The 15,832-nt window shown below is 36.3% G+C and overlaps 1 protein-coding gene across 1 annotated transcript; it reads left to right on the forward strand.

The window, feature by feature from the left end:
• The first annotated feature begins 89 nt into the window (after positions 1-89).
• LOC113105618 (segment polarity protein dishevelled homolog DVL-2-like) lies at positions 90-15,395 on the forward strand. Its single transcript, XM_026266792.1, has 15 exons — positions 90-250; positions 5,894-5,963; positions 6,829-6,977; positions 8,096-8,205; positions 8,330-8,456; positions 9,172-9,259; positions 9,656-9,725; positions 9,825-9,964; positions 10,291-10,367; positions 10,751-10,818; positions 11,485-11,607; positions 11,691-11,822; positions 11,937-12,113; positions 12,207-12,425; positions 13,364-15,395. The coding sequence occupies exons 1-15, from the start codon at positions 90-92 to the stop codon at positions 13,915-13,917; spliced, it is 2,265 nt and encodes a 754-aa protein (XP_026122577.1). The 3' UTR covers positions 13,918-15,395.
• Positions 15,396-15,832: the final 437 nt, after the last annotated feature.

The raw sequence follows: 15,832 nt of genomic DNA on the forward strand, positions 1-15,832 counted from the left end.
TCCGGAGCGCTGGCTAACATTAGCAGCATAGCTGCTGCCTCTTCCATACTTTCGTAGAACAACGGGAAAGTTGAGTTGAGTTGGGAGACATGGCGGAGACCAAAATAATTTATCACATCGACGAAGAGGAGACGCCGTACTTGGTGAAAATTCCCATAGCGGCTGAGAAAATCACTTTGCTAGATTTTAAACAGGTTTTGAACAAGCCAAACTACAAATTCTTCTTCAAGTCTATGGATCAGGACTTCGGGTAAGTTAAGCGAATGCGGGGAAAACACACAAAGATGTGCATGAATAGCTAACGTTAGAACAAATTCGTTTTTTTATGTGTAGGAAATAAATGTGTTTATGTTTTTTCCGATGTTGTTGTGGGGGTTCGGTAAGTTTAGGGTTTTCTTCGAGATGGACACTGTTGTGGGTGGTCTAGTTGTATCAAGCCATCACTGTGTGTCCATGTCTCGACAGAGTTTATCAGTTACTGCAGTCTGACTTTACAGGTATAGGCTAAATTAAAAATACCTTGCCTATAAAAATAGTTGTGTTGTATGACACTGTTTGTACACCTCTAACTGTTTGATATGAATTATTAATCACATTCTATTAAGGCTGATGCGTAATATAAGATATATAATTTCCTAAATAGTTTTTAATACAAAAAAATACAGGTATTGACCATGGACATTAAATAAAAAAATATTTTATACTGTTACAAAAGACTTAGATGTTATATAAATATTATATTTTGGAAATTTCTATTAGTAAAAATAAATAAATAAATAAGAAGAAAGTGTAACACAGTTTTCACAAAAGCATTAAACAGCACAACTGTTTTCAACATTAGTAATAAGCACAAATTCAGCAAATTAGCCTAATTTCTAAAGGATCCTGTGACACTGATATACTGGAGCAATGGCTATGGAAAAATTCAACTTTGCCATCACAGGAATAAATTGACATTTTAAAATGTATTACAATGGAAACCTATTTTAAATTGTAATACATTTCACAGTTCACATGTACTTCTAGTAAAAAAAAAAAAAATGCAATACTGGGGACGGTAAGAGACCTATTGAAAAACATTTTAAAAAATCTTACTGACCCCAAACATTTGGTAGTGTGTGTAGCTATTCTGTCTTAAACCTACACATTAGATCCTATATCCCTCGTGTGGGGAAATTCTCATCCTTTCCCATCACTTCTTTGCACAAGGGCCAAGTTTTTAGTGTCCCACTGTTCTGCCATTCCTTTTTTTAATAAAGAGTGGAGTTCTTTGTCTCTGACTGCATATTTGGCCTGAATCGTCCTGCTATGGACAGAATGCCAGCCAATACATCTCAGCCATGTACTTGTCAGTTATGCATTCTCCAGATGCTACTGGAATGTCTGTGGTAATCTTAGCAAATTAGGATGTTATCATCTGACTGTAAATACTCCATCAGTTTGACAGCGTACACTTAGTTGATTCAGAGACATTCACCTGATCACTGTAAAAGTAGAGCCCACGCTAAATCAAATGCACATTAATAATCAGTTGTATTTAATTTATACCACCTGTCAACTATTTAAAGTGCTGTTGGAGTCATTACAATGTTAAATTATATTCACGTTTTAAAGGTAGTTGTGACTTTTTATCTCACAATTATAAATTAGATGCAGAATTATGAGAAAGTCAGAAATGTGAGATGAAAACTCAGAATTGCAAGGAAAAAAAGTCGGAGATGTGAAAGAAACTTACATTTGTTAGAAAAAATAGAACTGTGACATAAAAAGCTCAATTACCCTTTGTATTTTTATTCCCAAAACAAACGCACACAATTACATGATTTATGAGAAAAAAGTCAGAATTGTGAAATATAAATTCAGATTTCGGATTTTTCCTCACAATTCCAAATTTGTATCTCTCATTTATGAGTATATATCTATACTATATATAATTCCGATTTTTTTATCTTGTAGTTCTTCAAATTGTGTGATCACCTTTTTAATTGTTTTATACCATTGCAGAAATGACTTCATAATATGGACAGACCATAAGACAATAGAGCAGCAGAGGGTCTGTTTTGTCTTTCTCAATAACAATGACATATTTTCATCATAAGAGTGGGGCTAACATGGTTTTACATGTAAAGGTTTTTTTTAAAACCCTTGAGCCAAAATGTCAGCCAGCTATGTCTCTCCTAACTCTTGTAATATAGTGCTACATTGGGTTAAATGCACCAATAAGATCTGATTTTACCGGGAAAGCAAAATCTGAAGACTTGATCGTTTCTTCTTTCCAGCCGTGGAAGAAAGGCTGTGAAGGTTTTGCCAGTTTTTGTTATTGTGGAAAGGGTGGACGTGTGTATATTATTGTTGAATGGCGTTGGATGTGGAATTGTGGATGTAAGCTGATACGGTGGTGGAGTGGGACAGAGAGCAGGCGGTGGCGCTGTGATGCTGCAGTGTGTAGAGCCAGCTGTCAGTCTGACTGTGTGTGGCAGGGGCTGGGGTTGAGCCGTGTTTGGGGTAGGGATATGGTTGGAGGTTGGAGACGGGCCATTTGCTTGGTGTCTGGGATAGAATCAACAGAAAGAGAGTGAGAGAGAAAGGAGCAGAAGACCCCTTGGTTTCTCTAGGCCCCCTCTACATTCTCTCTGCTGTTTTTTTATATCCCCGTAAGAGTACAGACCAGATTCCAGTGCAGTTTTATTACACCTACCTTATTTCTCAGACTGTGCTAAGTGCAAATCGTCCAAATTAAAATGAGTAAATATACAAATGGCTGCTGTGCCAAAATTTTAACACCGAGTTAACAAGCCCAGAGCTCATTATATTGTAAGAGCTTTTGTTCAAATCAGATTGTGCTTTGAGAGTGTGTGTGTGTTATTGTGTTAGAGGTCAAGGGGTTGCTTTTCAAGTACAACTGTTGGGCTTAATTAGCGTCGTCACAGGGTTTGGGGGTGGGATTGTTTCACAAGCGTTAAAATGCAGTAGAGCTTTGCTTTCAGGAAGTGCTTTGTGAAATTATTGTAGAGTTGCATCGTCTAGTCAAATCTTTGTTTGGTTGCAGAGAAGACTTGAAATAAATGTTACATATATTTATTATTTCTTTTATATAAGTGGTGTTTCATAAGCGAGAATCACTGTTATATTGCTGATACATATTCAAATGCATAACTCTGATTAAACTTTGACATAATGTGCTGCCAGTGTTGCATTGCTACTAAAAATATAATTGATCTTGTGCATCCATTTTTATGCCTTGCAAAAGTAAACATTTGTTTTTCAGTGCTGTATTCTACTTTATGGCAACAACAGTTTTGCTAAATCTAGCTGGCTTACACACTTGTGATTTTATCTTGTGTTGAGTCATGGAAGCATCAGTACATATGTACTCTACAAATATTTGGGGCCATTTTTTTGTTTTTCTAAAGTCTCTTATGCTTAACAAGATTGCATTTATTTGATCAAAAATACAGTAGAAATTGTAATATTTGAAATATCATTACAGTTTAAAGTAACTGTTTTCTGTTTTAATGTTTGTAGTTATTTTCTATATTGACAAAGCTAAATTTTACAGTCCTCTGCATTATTGTTAAGGCCATAAAGCACCATTTGGTTTTTGTGCAGTATATTTTAAGTGATCTGAAGCCGTTCCATAGTTTAATGTGAAGTATCAATATTTAAATTAAGTTCATGTAAACTCTTCTACTAGGTGCATCTTTCTTTCATCCTCCATTCAGCAATAAAACTGTGTGTCGCGTTCAGTTACTAGTCAAAACGACGAAACTCTTCAAGAGTGCACAAAACTGAGGTTAAAAATTGTTAAAAGAAAATGCTCAATAAAATAATCGCACTGATATAATACAGTGACTCAGTGTTGCTTCAAGCACATAATTCTGAGCACAGGAGCCATACACTTTTGTATTATATTTTTGCACAATGAAAGATTATTAATTGTAGTCTTTTTTGTTCTGTTCTATTACAGGTGCATCTCAATGAATTAGAATGTCGTGAAAAGTTTATTTCAGTAATTCAACTCAAATTGTGAAACTCGTGTATTAAATAAATTCAGTGCACACAGACTGAAGTAGTTTAGTCTTTGGTTCTTTTAATTGTGATGACTTTGACTCACATTTAACAAAAACCACTAAATCAAAATCTCATCAAATTAGAATACTTTATAAGACCAAAAAAAAAAAAAAACATTTCAGTGAATTGTTGGCCTTCTGGAAAGTATGTTAATTTACTGTACATGTACTCAATACTTGGTAGCAGCTCCTTTTGCTTTAATAAATGCCTCAGTTCTTCAGGACATGGAGGTGATCAGTTTGTGGCTCTGCTGAGGTGGTCTGGAAGCCCAGGTTTCTTTGACAGTGGCCTTCAGCTCATCTGCATTTATTGGTCTCTTGTTTCTCATTTTCCTCTTGACAATAACTCATAGATTCTCTCTGGGGATCAGGTCTGGTGAGTTTGCTGGCCAGTCAAGCACACTAACACCATCATTTAACCAATGTTTAATGCTTTTGGCAGTGTCGGCAGGTGCCAAATCCTGCTGGAAAATTAAATCAGCATCTTCAAAATGCTGGTCAGCAGAAGGAAGCACAAAGTGCTCCAAAAGTTCTTTGTAAACAGGTGCAGTGACTTTAGTTTCCAAAAAACACAATGGACCAACACCAGCAGATGACATTGACCCCAAATCATCACAGACTGTGGAAACTTAACACTGGACTTCAAGCAACTATGAACTTCTCCACCCTTCCTCCAGATGTTTTGAGTTGATTTGCTGATTGGCATGTCACCATATTCTAATTTGTTGAGAGTGGATTGGTGGGTTTTTGTTAAATGTGAGCCAAAATCATCACAATTAAAAGAACCAAAGACTTAAACTACTTCTGTCTGTGTGCACTGAATTTATTTATTACATGAGTTTCACAATTTGAGTTGAATTACTGAAATAAATGAACTTTTACACGACATTCAAATTTATTGAGATGCACCTGTGTGTGTGTGTGTGTGTGTGTGTGTGTGTGTGTATGTGTATGTATATATATATTTAGGCTACTTGTTTTTCATTTCATGTATTTTACAACAATACAAAGAGCAATGTGTAACATTTCACCAGATTTAGTCCTACATGTATTAACTTTTATTTGTTTCCCATAATATAATGTTTCATTAAATGTTTAGTTGAATGTTTCTATAACATTATTGTGTACCCGTGATTTTCTAGAATAACCTTTGCTGCTGAATTATCCACTAACCTAATTTATAATAGTATTTTTTCATAGATTATATATTTTTCATTTGTTATTTTGCATTAAAATGAAGTGGTCTATATTTAACAGGTTGTGTTTAACCCAAACAAGAGTGATGATCAGGTGAACGCATAGAAGTATAGAAATTAGACATTGATTGAAGGAAAACTGTGCTGGTATCGAATTGGAAACATCCAGTACTCAGAATGTTTGGGATCGGATCTGAAAAAAAAAAATTGTATCGTTGCATCCCTACTTTGTTAAATAAAAGGACTAATTTATTTCTAATTTGCTTATTTACTTTTTATAATATTGATATTTCAAGCAAAAAATGCAGTGATTAAAAATTGAGCCATCTTTTAGGTAAGAAAAAATAAATTAATTCTGCTCCAATTAGTCAACAGAAAAATCCTTATTTTTGAGCCTCGTTACTGTTCTACAGAAACTAATTTATCTCAGATTGTGTGGCTTGTGGGTAAAATTTTTTGACTATTAAATTTACTTAATATATTGTAAAAATCTAGTATATACATTTAGTCCATAAGTAAAGTCAAAATAGCCTAGATGCATGCATTTATGTATAAATGCATGAATCTGTCAACATGTGTGTTCCTTCATTTTAATTCTGTCTCTCTTTGATAATTGTGTCTGCTCAGGGTGGTGAAGGAGGAGATCTCAGACGACAGTGCCAAGCTGCCATGCTTCAACGGAAGAGTTGTCTCCTGGGTATGAACCGTTCCTGTTCCAGTTCTCTCTGTCAGTCAGCAGTAGCTCCTCCCACTCCAAAAATCTGTATTATCATATGATGCTTACTGGTATCGTAACAGTTCTCGGTTTAAGTGTGAACTGCACTGTTACACTAAACCTCACTGAATCTCCTCATCCCTGTAGCGACACGTAACAGGGCTGTTTTGATTTATGTCACAGTGAATCTTTAAAGAGCATCAGGAGGTTGTGTCAGGCGCTTCACCCGGAGACTGAAATCCAGCCTCTTCTGAAAGCCCTCAAAGAAAAGCAGGTGCTTGAGTCAAAAGGCTTGGACGAAACCAGACCCTTTGGGATGGAAATAGTAGACTACCTTCAGGATAGCTCAAGGTCCCTTGAGAAGGAGTGTACAATAACATAGCATCCATTAGTATGAGGAAAGGAGAAGGCCATACAATGATTCTGTATGTGGCCTCTTATAACGCATTCTCAAGTACGTGACTTTGACTGCTTTAATGCAGTGTTTTGTCACAGATTGTGAAGATTGTTGATGTTTTTGTTTATTGTTAACTAGCTTTTTTTAAACTAGTTTTACAAAGCTTGATCTCCCCAGACGGAGCTGAATAGAGTTTCCTGTCTGCTTGAAGCTATTTACCTCTCCAACTTGGTCCTCGTTTAAATCGTAGTTACGTAAAACCCAGACACTGGATATGTTTGACCTGCAGCATTGTGTGATCACTTTTACACTTTTGAATGAGCTTCATGAGTTTGTGTTGGGTAAAAAATAGTGTGTTATTAATGTCATTAGATCTTTTCCCAGTCCTTTTTGGGTCCTTGTTTCTTATGGATCACATTCACTCTCACACCAGTCTTCTCTCTTTTTTAGTTGGTGTCCTCTGATACCCCAGCAGCCGAACCCCCTCCAGCCCCTCCAGTAGAGGTCCAGTCTCAGCCCTCACCTCCCCCTCCTCCCCTGCCTCCACCTCCGGTCGAGAGGACGGGGGGCATTGGAGACTCCAGACCCCCTTCCTTCCAGTATGTTAATCTACATCTCTGCTTCTGCCTCTGAATGTCATTCTGTGGATGCTGTCTGCAGCAGTACACTGTCAGTCCCTTAAAATACACTTTCTTATAAGGTGTCGGAATTGGAATAAGTGACTCGTTGTAGAGCTTTACTTTAAGGAAAATGCACTTTTTTTTTGTTTTGCTTTTCAAAACAGACACCCTGTATCGTGGAGAAGTCAAAATATGTCAAACATTTGCTTTGGAAGATAAATATTACAAAGACATGCTTTTAATATGATGCAAAACCATTTTTTTATACAGCACGTTATAAAATTCAGATTATTTCCAAAGTGCTGCACAGTAATGTTGCAAAATTCATCAGTTATGAACCATTCAATATCAAGTGTTTATCAATTATGAAACAATTCATACAAAGCTGTACAGCTGTGAGTTTAACACAATTTTTAGAAGAATCTACTTTGCCATCACAGGAATAAATTACATTTTTAAATTAATTATAAATCAAAACGATTTGTTTTAAATCGTAATAATATTTCACTATATTCATATTTTTACTGTTTTGATCAAATAAACGTATTAAAGTTTTAAAAACATTAAAAACTTTTGCACAGTAGTGTAAAGCATGAAACATGATCGGGAAATCCAATATTTTTTTGTGTGTGTGTAGAAAGCACCCACAACCATGACGTGTTTGGTAATATCAGGTGAAATGTTGTCTTGAAATATAAGCTGGTAACAGATAATGGCTGTTAAAAAAGTGAGATATAAAATGTATTTTAGTGTAAATGTTTATTCCTAAAACTAGTGAAGAAAAAAAATGCTAATGAAACATGAAAAAATACTTAAAAAATGTCATATGAAAATCTAATCTGTCTTTTCAGATTAAATTATCTTGTTCTAAGGTGGTTGTTTTTTTGTTTTTTTTTTAATACTGGAAATGAAATATACTGATTAAGAACATGGTTCCCTCTCCCCAGTGTAGGTCCTTTGCTCTCAATTTCCTATCAGAGATGGTTTGCTAGAAGCAGCTTGCTTTTAAAAATTAAAGGTTCACTCAGCATGCAGAAATGTACAGATGTGTCATGAATGTAAATCATTGCATGATGTGTGTGTGTGTGTGTGCACAGTCCCAACACTGCTGGCAGCCTGGAGTCTTTAGATGATCAGACAGAGACCGAGTCAGTGGTGTCTTTCAGGAGAGAGAGACCTCGACCAAGAGAGAGCTTGGACCAACATGGTCTGTTTCTATCTTCTATGTTGCTAATATTTGCAGATTTTTGTCAGTAATCTCAATAGTATTTCATTACATTGACGAAGCAATCCATGCTCATTTTGCTGTACTCTTTCTGTTATTGTTTCAGGGCCGCGTGTGAATGGACAGTCCCGTATGGACAGACACCTGGCCGGCTATGAGAGTGCTACTGTGATGAGCAGTGAACTGGACACCACGAGCTTCTGTGATTCAGACGACGATGATACGATGAGCAGGTCAGAGCAAGTGTGCTTGATTAAAGATTGGATTGGGGTTGGATATATTTTGTAGTGTCAAGAAAATGACGCCTTGTAATTTGTATGTAATCTTTATTTATTTATTTTTATGTCTGAAAGTTATATTTCTGTTATCTGAATCAAATGATTGAACTTTATAAGAGTGTATCAGCATCTGTGCATGCTTTTGGTTTGGTTTTACTCCAGTGGTTCTCAAAAATGGGTTTTGAACTATTCTGATGGGTTCATGCAATGGGGAACAATGTTAAATGCAAATGCAAATACTGTAATGTGCATAACAATATATTTGCACATAGTTAGGATCGCAAAAGCAATAGACTTATATTTTGTTTTGATGTTAAAAACTCCGCTTCTAATCAATCTCTACAATATTTGGATGCAAATTCACGTGTCGCTTTGGAAGAAGACAAAAGGCAGGTGTCAGCATGACCTAGATTAGGCTAAACAGACACTCATTTGTGATATGAATAAACATGGGTTTTAGGAAGTGAATTATTGACTGCTGACAGCATGAAATCATTGAAATTAAAACTAAAAAACAATTATGTTTGTACTATGTTAGATTTCTGTTTGATGTTATGTATATAATAAAATCTGTATCCTGAAACATTGCAAGTTGAGAAGCACTGATTAGTCAGTATTGGATTGTATGCCTTGATTATGAATGTTTATTTAACTAAACGTTTGTAATCAGGTTCAGCAGCTCCACTGAACAGAGCACAGCGTCTAGACTGCTGAAGCGCCACCGCAGACGCAGGAAACAGCGCCCACGTCTGGAGAGAGTATGAAACACCCATATGATTACACTTCAGGGAGTACATCAAAGAATGACAAATCAGTCATTTTATTTTAATCACACATTCAAACCTATGATTTTTTTTTTTTTTACATGGACATAATAATGTTTTTAAGAATGTTGGTAACCAAACAGCTTTCATTCTATTTAACTTCCATTGGTTTTTCCATATAGCGTCCTTAAAAATGGATGTCTGTGAAAGCTGAAACAGTTTGTTTGCCAACATTCTTCAAAATATCACATTTTATGTTCCACAAAAGAAAGTCATACTGGTTTGGAACATAAAGGGAGTAAATGATAGAATTTTAATAATTGGATGTACTGTCCCTTTAAGTATTTGATACAATCAAATTGCTGAATTCTTGTTTGTGTTTTGTTATAGGCTTCCTCTTTCAGCAGTGTGACAGATTCAACAATGTCCCTAAACATTATTACAGTCACCCTTAACATGGGTCAGTGCCATTTCTTACTTGTTCCACCTGTTAATTATCAAATATGTATTTTATATAATTAATAACATTAAGCTCCGTTCTTTTTGTTGTGTCCTACAGAGAAGTATAACTTCCTGGGCATCAGTATAGTGGGTCAGAGTAATGAGAGAGGTGATGGAGGCATCTACATCGGCTCCATCATGAAGGGAGGAGCTGTAGCTGCAGACGGACGCATTGAACCTGGAGACATGCTGCTGCAGGTGTGTGTGTGTGTGTGTGTGTACACACTGATAGCAAAGAAGTGGTTGGTCCTGGGAAATCAGGAACAAAGTGCAATCTGTACATCATGTTATCTATTTACTGGAGGGCAAGCTTATCAGATGAGTGACGGTATTGTTATTTTAAGTCCTGACAAACTTAAACACTTTACAATCTAAAACAATATTCTCAGGCCACGCCAAGCTTTAAGACACAAACATTGCACTGTTTCAGTAGTTATTAGCTCTAAACAAATGAGTTCTGTTATAGTTACTCCTTCTGGTGTTTGTTAGACGGGTTGTTTCACAGCTGCCTTTTTTCTGTGCAGGTGAATGACATCAACTTTGAGAACATGAGTAATGATGACGCGGTCAGGGTGCTCCGTGAGATTGTCCATAAACCTGGGTGAGTGTGTGAGCGCTGCTCAAAGGAGTGTACAATTTCATAATTTCTCAATTTCTGACAAAAAAACAATTTTTTTTTTATGGCTGGTACAACAAAACGAAGAGCAAAAGATAACACTTAAGTGGTGAAATTGGAGATTCAGCAGTGTATTTTATCCTTTGTTGGGCTGCCACAGAAGATTGATTTATCTATTTTCACATCCTTTCATATCAACACTCATGTGCACTTTCCTATAAATATATTGCTTTCATAATCCAATTATTCTGACATGACTTAAAGGGTGAATTATAGTAGGAGGACAATGCATTTCACTCTCCGCGACTTATTATTAGTAACAGTAATAATTAACCTGCAATGTTATAATAACACTTTTATTCTCTTAGACCCATCACCCTGACTGTGGCAAAATGTTGGGACCCTGCTCCACAAGGTTATTTCACCCTGCCACGCAGTGAGTCTCATTTTCATTCCCGTTTCATTAATGAATTAGATATAAAACAAACTATTTAAAAAAATTATATGTAATTTCACATATAATTCATATGTCCCTATGTATTACTGTTCAAAAGTTTGGGGTCAGGACTATTTAAATTTTTTCAAATAAATTAATTTTATACAGCAGGGATGCATTAAATTGGTCTAAAAGGACATTAAAGATGTTTATAATGTTGCATTTCTCTTCATCAAAGAATCCAGAGAAAAATGTATCAAGGTCTCCACCTAGGTATTACACAACACAACTGTTTTCAACATTGATGATAATAAGACAATGTTAAGATAATAAGATAATGTTTCTCTAGTGCCAAATCGGCATATAAAAGTAATTTCTGAAGGGTCATGTGACACTGAAGCCTGGAGTAATGATGCTGAAAATTCAGCTTTGCCATCAAAGAACTAAATTAAGTTTTTAAAGAAGAAAACATTTCGAAATAAATGAGTTTGAATTGTAATAAAAGTTCACCATATTTCAGTTTTCACAGTGCTTTTGGACAAATTAATGCAGACTTAATGGGCAGAAGTGACTTCTTTCAAAGTAGTGCTGTAAATGTAGAATTGAGTTTTTATCATGTTATTTGACATTTGTTTATCTAACATCCTTCCCCGTATTGTGTCTTAGATGAGCCGATCCAGCCCATAGATCCAGCAGCATGGATCAATCATTCAGTGGCTCTCACAGGGGTGTTTCCGTCCTACCCGAGCAGCACAATCACCTCCAGCTCATCTGTCACTGAAACTGAACGTGAGTAATGCGCTTATGTCTTATACTTTTCCTAGACCTTTATTATTTGCCATATTATTTAATCGCTCTTTCTCTGTCTGTAGACTTTGATGAGTTCAACCTGTCTCTTCGCTCTGACATGGCATCGGTAGCTAAAGCCATGGCATCTCCCGAGTCCGGTCTGGAGGTCAGAGACCGGATGTGGCTGAAGATCACCATTCCCAATGCTTTCCTAGGTCAGAGACTTTTACTTGAGACTGGATTTACACACACTTTGTAGCTATGAGACAAATTGAGCTTCAGTCTAATCCAGTGTTTGTTGTTCTCTGTCTTTATGACTGCGCATACAGGTTCAGATGTGGTAGAGTGGTTGTATCATCACATTGATGGGTTTCAGGACAGACGGGAAGCCCGTAAATATGCCAGTAACCTACTAAAGGCTGGTTTCATCAGACACACTGTTAACAAGATCACCTTCTCTGAACAGTGTTATTATATATTTGGAGACTTCAGTAATTGTGAAAATTGTAAGTAAAATCAGCTTTTATTATAGATGATAGTTAATTACTTTGTTTGTTAAATGCATAGGTTATTTAATCTCTCCATTTATTTCTTATCAGACATGGCCAACCTTTCTCTAAATGATAACGATGGTTCCAGCGGTGCTTCAGACCAGGACACTCTTGCGCCTCTTCCCTTACCAGGGGCAACACCATGGCCTCTGCTCCACTCTTTCGCGTACCAGTACCCTCACCCCTACTCCACCCAGCCCCCTCCTTATCATGAGCTCTCCAACTACAGCTATGGCCCAGGCAGTGCAGGCAGCCAGCACAGCGAAGGTAACAAACACACTGACCCTCGGGCACAGATCTATGGAAATGTGTCAACCAATTGTAAGAGATTTCATGAATCCGAGCTTAATAAAATCCATATACACTACTGTTCAAAGGTTTGGGTTCAGTAAGATCATTAATTTATTCTTTATCGCTACATTGTCTTTAAATATTCAGCAAGGTTGCATTAAATTGATTGAAAGTGACAGTAATATCTTTTACGTTTCTATAAAATATATATATATATAAATACTGTTCTTTTCAACTTTCTTTTTATCTAAGAATCCTGAAAAAATGCATTACAGTTTTCACAAAAATATGTTAAGCAGCACAGAATGTTCAATATCGATATCAGATATCATAATTATTTCTGTAATAATGTTGCTGAAAATTCAGCTCTGCCATCACAGGACTAAATTAAGTTTTTAAATATAATAAATAGAAAACAGTTTTTAAATTGTAAAAATATTTTTACATTTAATGTTTTAACAATTAAACAAATAAAATAAATGCAGCCGCACAATGAGACATTTTTCCAAAACCTTTAAAAACAATTATACTTTTTAATAGTAGTGTATATCCATTGATTGTCATTATGGAACTAAAACAGAGAAAACGCTGGACAAATATGCTGCACTTATTAATACATTTTTATTAATATTTATTATGTTTAGTTCTTTTTTCATCAGTGTTATTTAAAATTAATATCAAATGGTATATTAGTACAAAATTATTTTTTAAAAACATTTTACATCCTGACTTGTAAAACACTATATGCTTCATTTTATTTAAATTAATGGTGGAATACAGACATAATGTATTATTAATATCACACTTTGAATTTGCCATGACAATCAGCATGCATCTTGTATGCTAATCACCATGTTTAAAGAAGTTTTTGTGCCCGTGTTAACCCCTATTGTGTTCTCATCTCTTTCTCTCAGGGAGTCACAGCAGTGGCTCCACACGCAGTGACGGAGAGAAGAGAAGGGGCAGTAAAAGTGTATCTGGCAGCACGGCGGGCGGCAGTGTACGTGATGATAAGTCTCCTGGTGGGGGCGGGGCTGACTCGCGTTCCGGCAGCGGCAGCGAATCAGATTACTCTGTTCGCAGCAGCCTGAGACGAGACCACGGCTCAGCCACGCCCAGTGAACACAGTCGCTCCAGTCAGCGCTCGAGCCAGCGCTCGCATCATCGCGTTCCTCCACCCGCTCATCTCGCCCCGTATCCGCCTGGAATCCCCATTCCTTATAACCCAATGATGATGGTGATGGTGCCCCAACATCCACACCCACACCTAGCACTTGGAGCTCCGCACCCACAAACGCCTACTTTGCCGCCCCACCCTGGCATGCCGCCCTCTGGCACCCCTGGTGGGCCTCCAGGAGCTCCTCCGACCCGAGACCTGGGCTCCGTCCCGCCTGAGCTGACAGCCTCTAGGCAGTCTTTCCACTTGGCTATGGGCAACCCCAGTGAGTTTTTTGTGGATGTGATGTAATGAAGTATGTAGCTGTGGATGTACAGGTGAAGGAGTGAATGCAGAGAGGTTTGTAGTCACATGATAACTGTGAGTTCCACTCTGTGACCGACAGAGATGTAGTTTACTGTATCAGTGCAGCTCTTTAGAGTTCGTGTTTGTCCTTGACGGTAGGAACAGGGTTTACGGAAGGGTAGGGAGTCTTGCGTAGCACGGACTTCAACATCTATTTTGTCTTTGTGGTATTCACCACAACAGGGTCTGGCCTTCTTAAATGACTGAAAAAATAATAATAATAATTGGCGGATTTTTCAGAGTCCTGTTATTTTCCTTAAACATTTCCACACATTTCTCGAAGGCCTCTGATAAGGATCTCGTGATTTTCCAGAAAACATTTCTAAAAGCAAATTCAGTTCACTTTATACACCTTTTTAAATGACCAACATGATATTCACTAGAATTATAACTTTAACCATTTTATTAAAAAAAAATAGTATTGAGGCTTGTTTCAGTCACGGGATAAAAACATAAAAAGGCAAATGCAACATTTATCTAACAGTTTAGTCTTTTTTTTTTTCTTGCAGTTTTAAGAAGAAAAGTCTGAATTGTGAGATATAAACTCCCAATTGCAAGGGGTGAAAAAAAGAAATTGTGTAATTTAAACATTACCTTTTTTATTTTTTAATAAATGGGACTTTAAACTGCGAGATGCAAGCTCAGAATTATGAGAAAAAAATCTGAATGGCAGAATATAACCTCTGAATTATGAGTCAGTCAGGATTCGGTTTATATTTCACAACTCTGAATTTTTTTAAATGTTTTTCTTAAAATTGCAAAGGGGAACAATATGAATTGTCCGATTAAAAAGTCCAAATTAGCTTCGGGCTTCCATAATAAAATGCATGACTTCAAAAACCTTTAAAAGGAGTGAAATGTTTGTAACAATTGATCTGGTCTATTATGTCTCTATGTATTGCTTGAAAGTGTATCAAGGAATTCTGAAAGCTTTTCTCTCATGTACTATATACTGTACACTTTAAAAATGACCTTTGTAAACTGTCTCTGTACAGCTGAATGGAGCCAAAGTTCATGGAGATAAATATTTGATGGTTAATTTCTGAGATTAAAAACTCTTCTGATTCCTGGTGTTAGAAAGCAATCGCTTTCAAAGACTTGATGGTACACATCTAAATAGGCAGACTGTAAAATGATTGTACTCATACGGTACATGCAGAGGAAGTTTTAACCCCATAAAGGTACTTTCTGGGTAGAATGGGATGTTTATTCTATTTTCTACTCCAGAGCTTTTTTTTTTTTTGACTTTTTGTATGACTGATAATCATAGCACCTTTTTATATGAGTATACAGGTACAAGTATACAGGTGCTACATAAAGACTGATTCTCAATGGAATGCCATGTTGAAGTGTTACATTTTAAAATATCATCAGATACTGTCACTTTTGCATGTCTTCACTCCAAATAAATTTGATAGAATTAACTCTGAAATGACTCGTTTTTTTCTATCTTAGAATTGTTGATTGTTTGATGTCTTGTCTTTTGTGTTTTAGTTTCAATCTTTATCTTCTGTACGAGGAAGAGTGTTTAAATGTATCACTACTGTATCAATGTTTTATAGCAGTAGATATGGAAACACTCTAGGATGTTGAATTTTAATGTAAAAGAGAACAAAATATAGGTTTTTATTTTTGCGCAAAAATTTCTTCCAGTGCATGTCTTAAATCTTTTTCTCTATCTCGCATAATCAAACTGTAGCTTTGGGATCATCTACAACAACAAGTACCAGAATCAATGGCATTGTGATTTCAATTACGTCAAATGTGGTTTGAATCATTAAGGTGCTTTTTTTATTATTTCTTTACATTAATTGCAAGTTAAACTTAAGAATTTACTAGTGTGCTTTTCACTTTTGCAGTT

This window comes from Carassius auratus, chromosome 7 (assembly GCF_003368295.1).
Source record: "Carassius auratus strain Wakin chromosome 7, ASM336829v1, whole genome shotgun sequence".
In the NCBI taxonomy this organism is placed as follows: domain Eukaryota; kingdom Metazoa; phylum Chordata; class Actinopteri; order Cypriniformes; family Cyprinidae; genus Carassius; species Carassius auratus.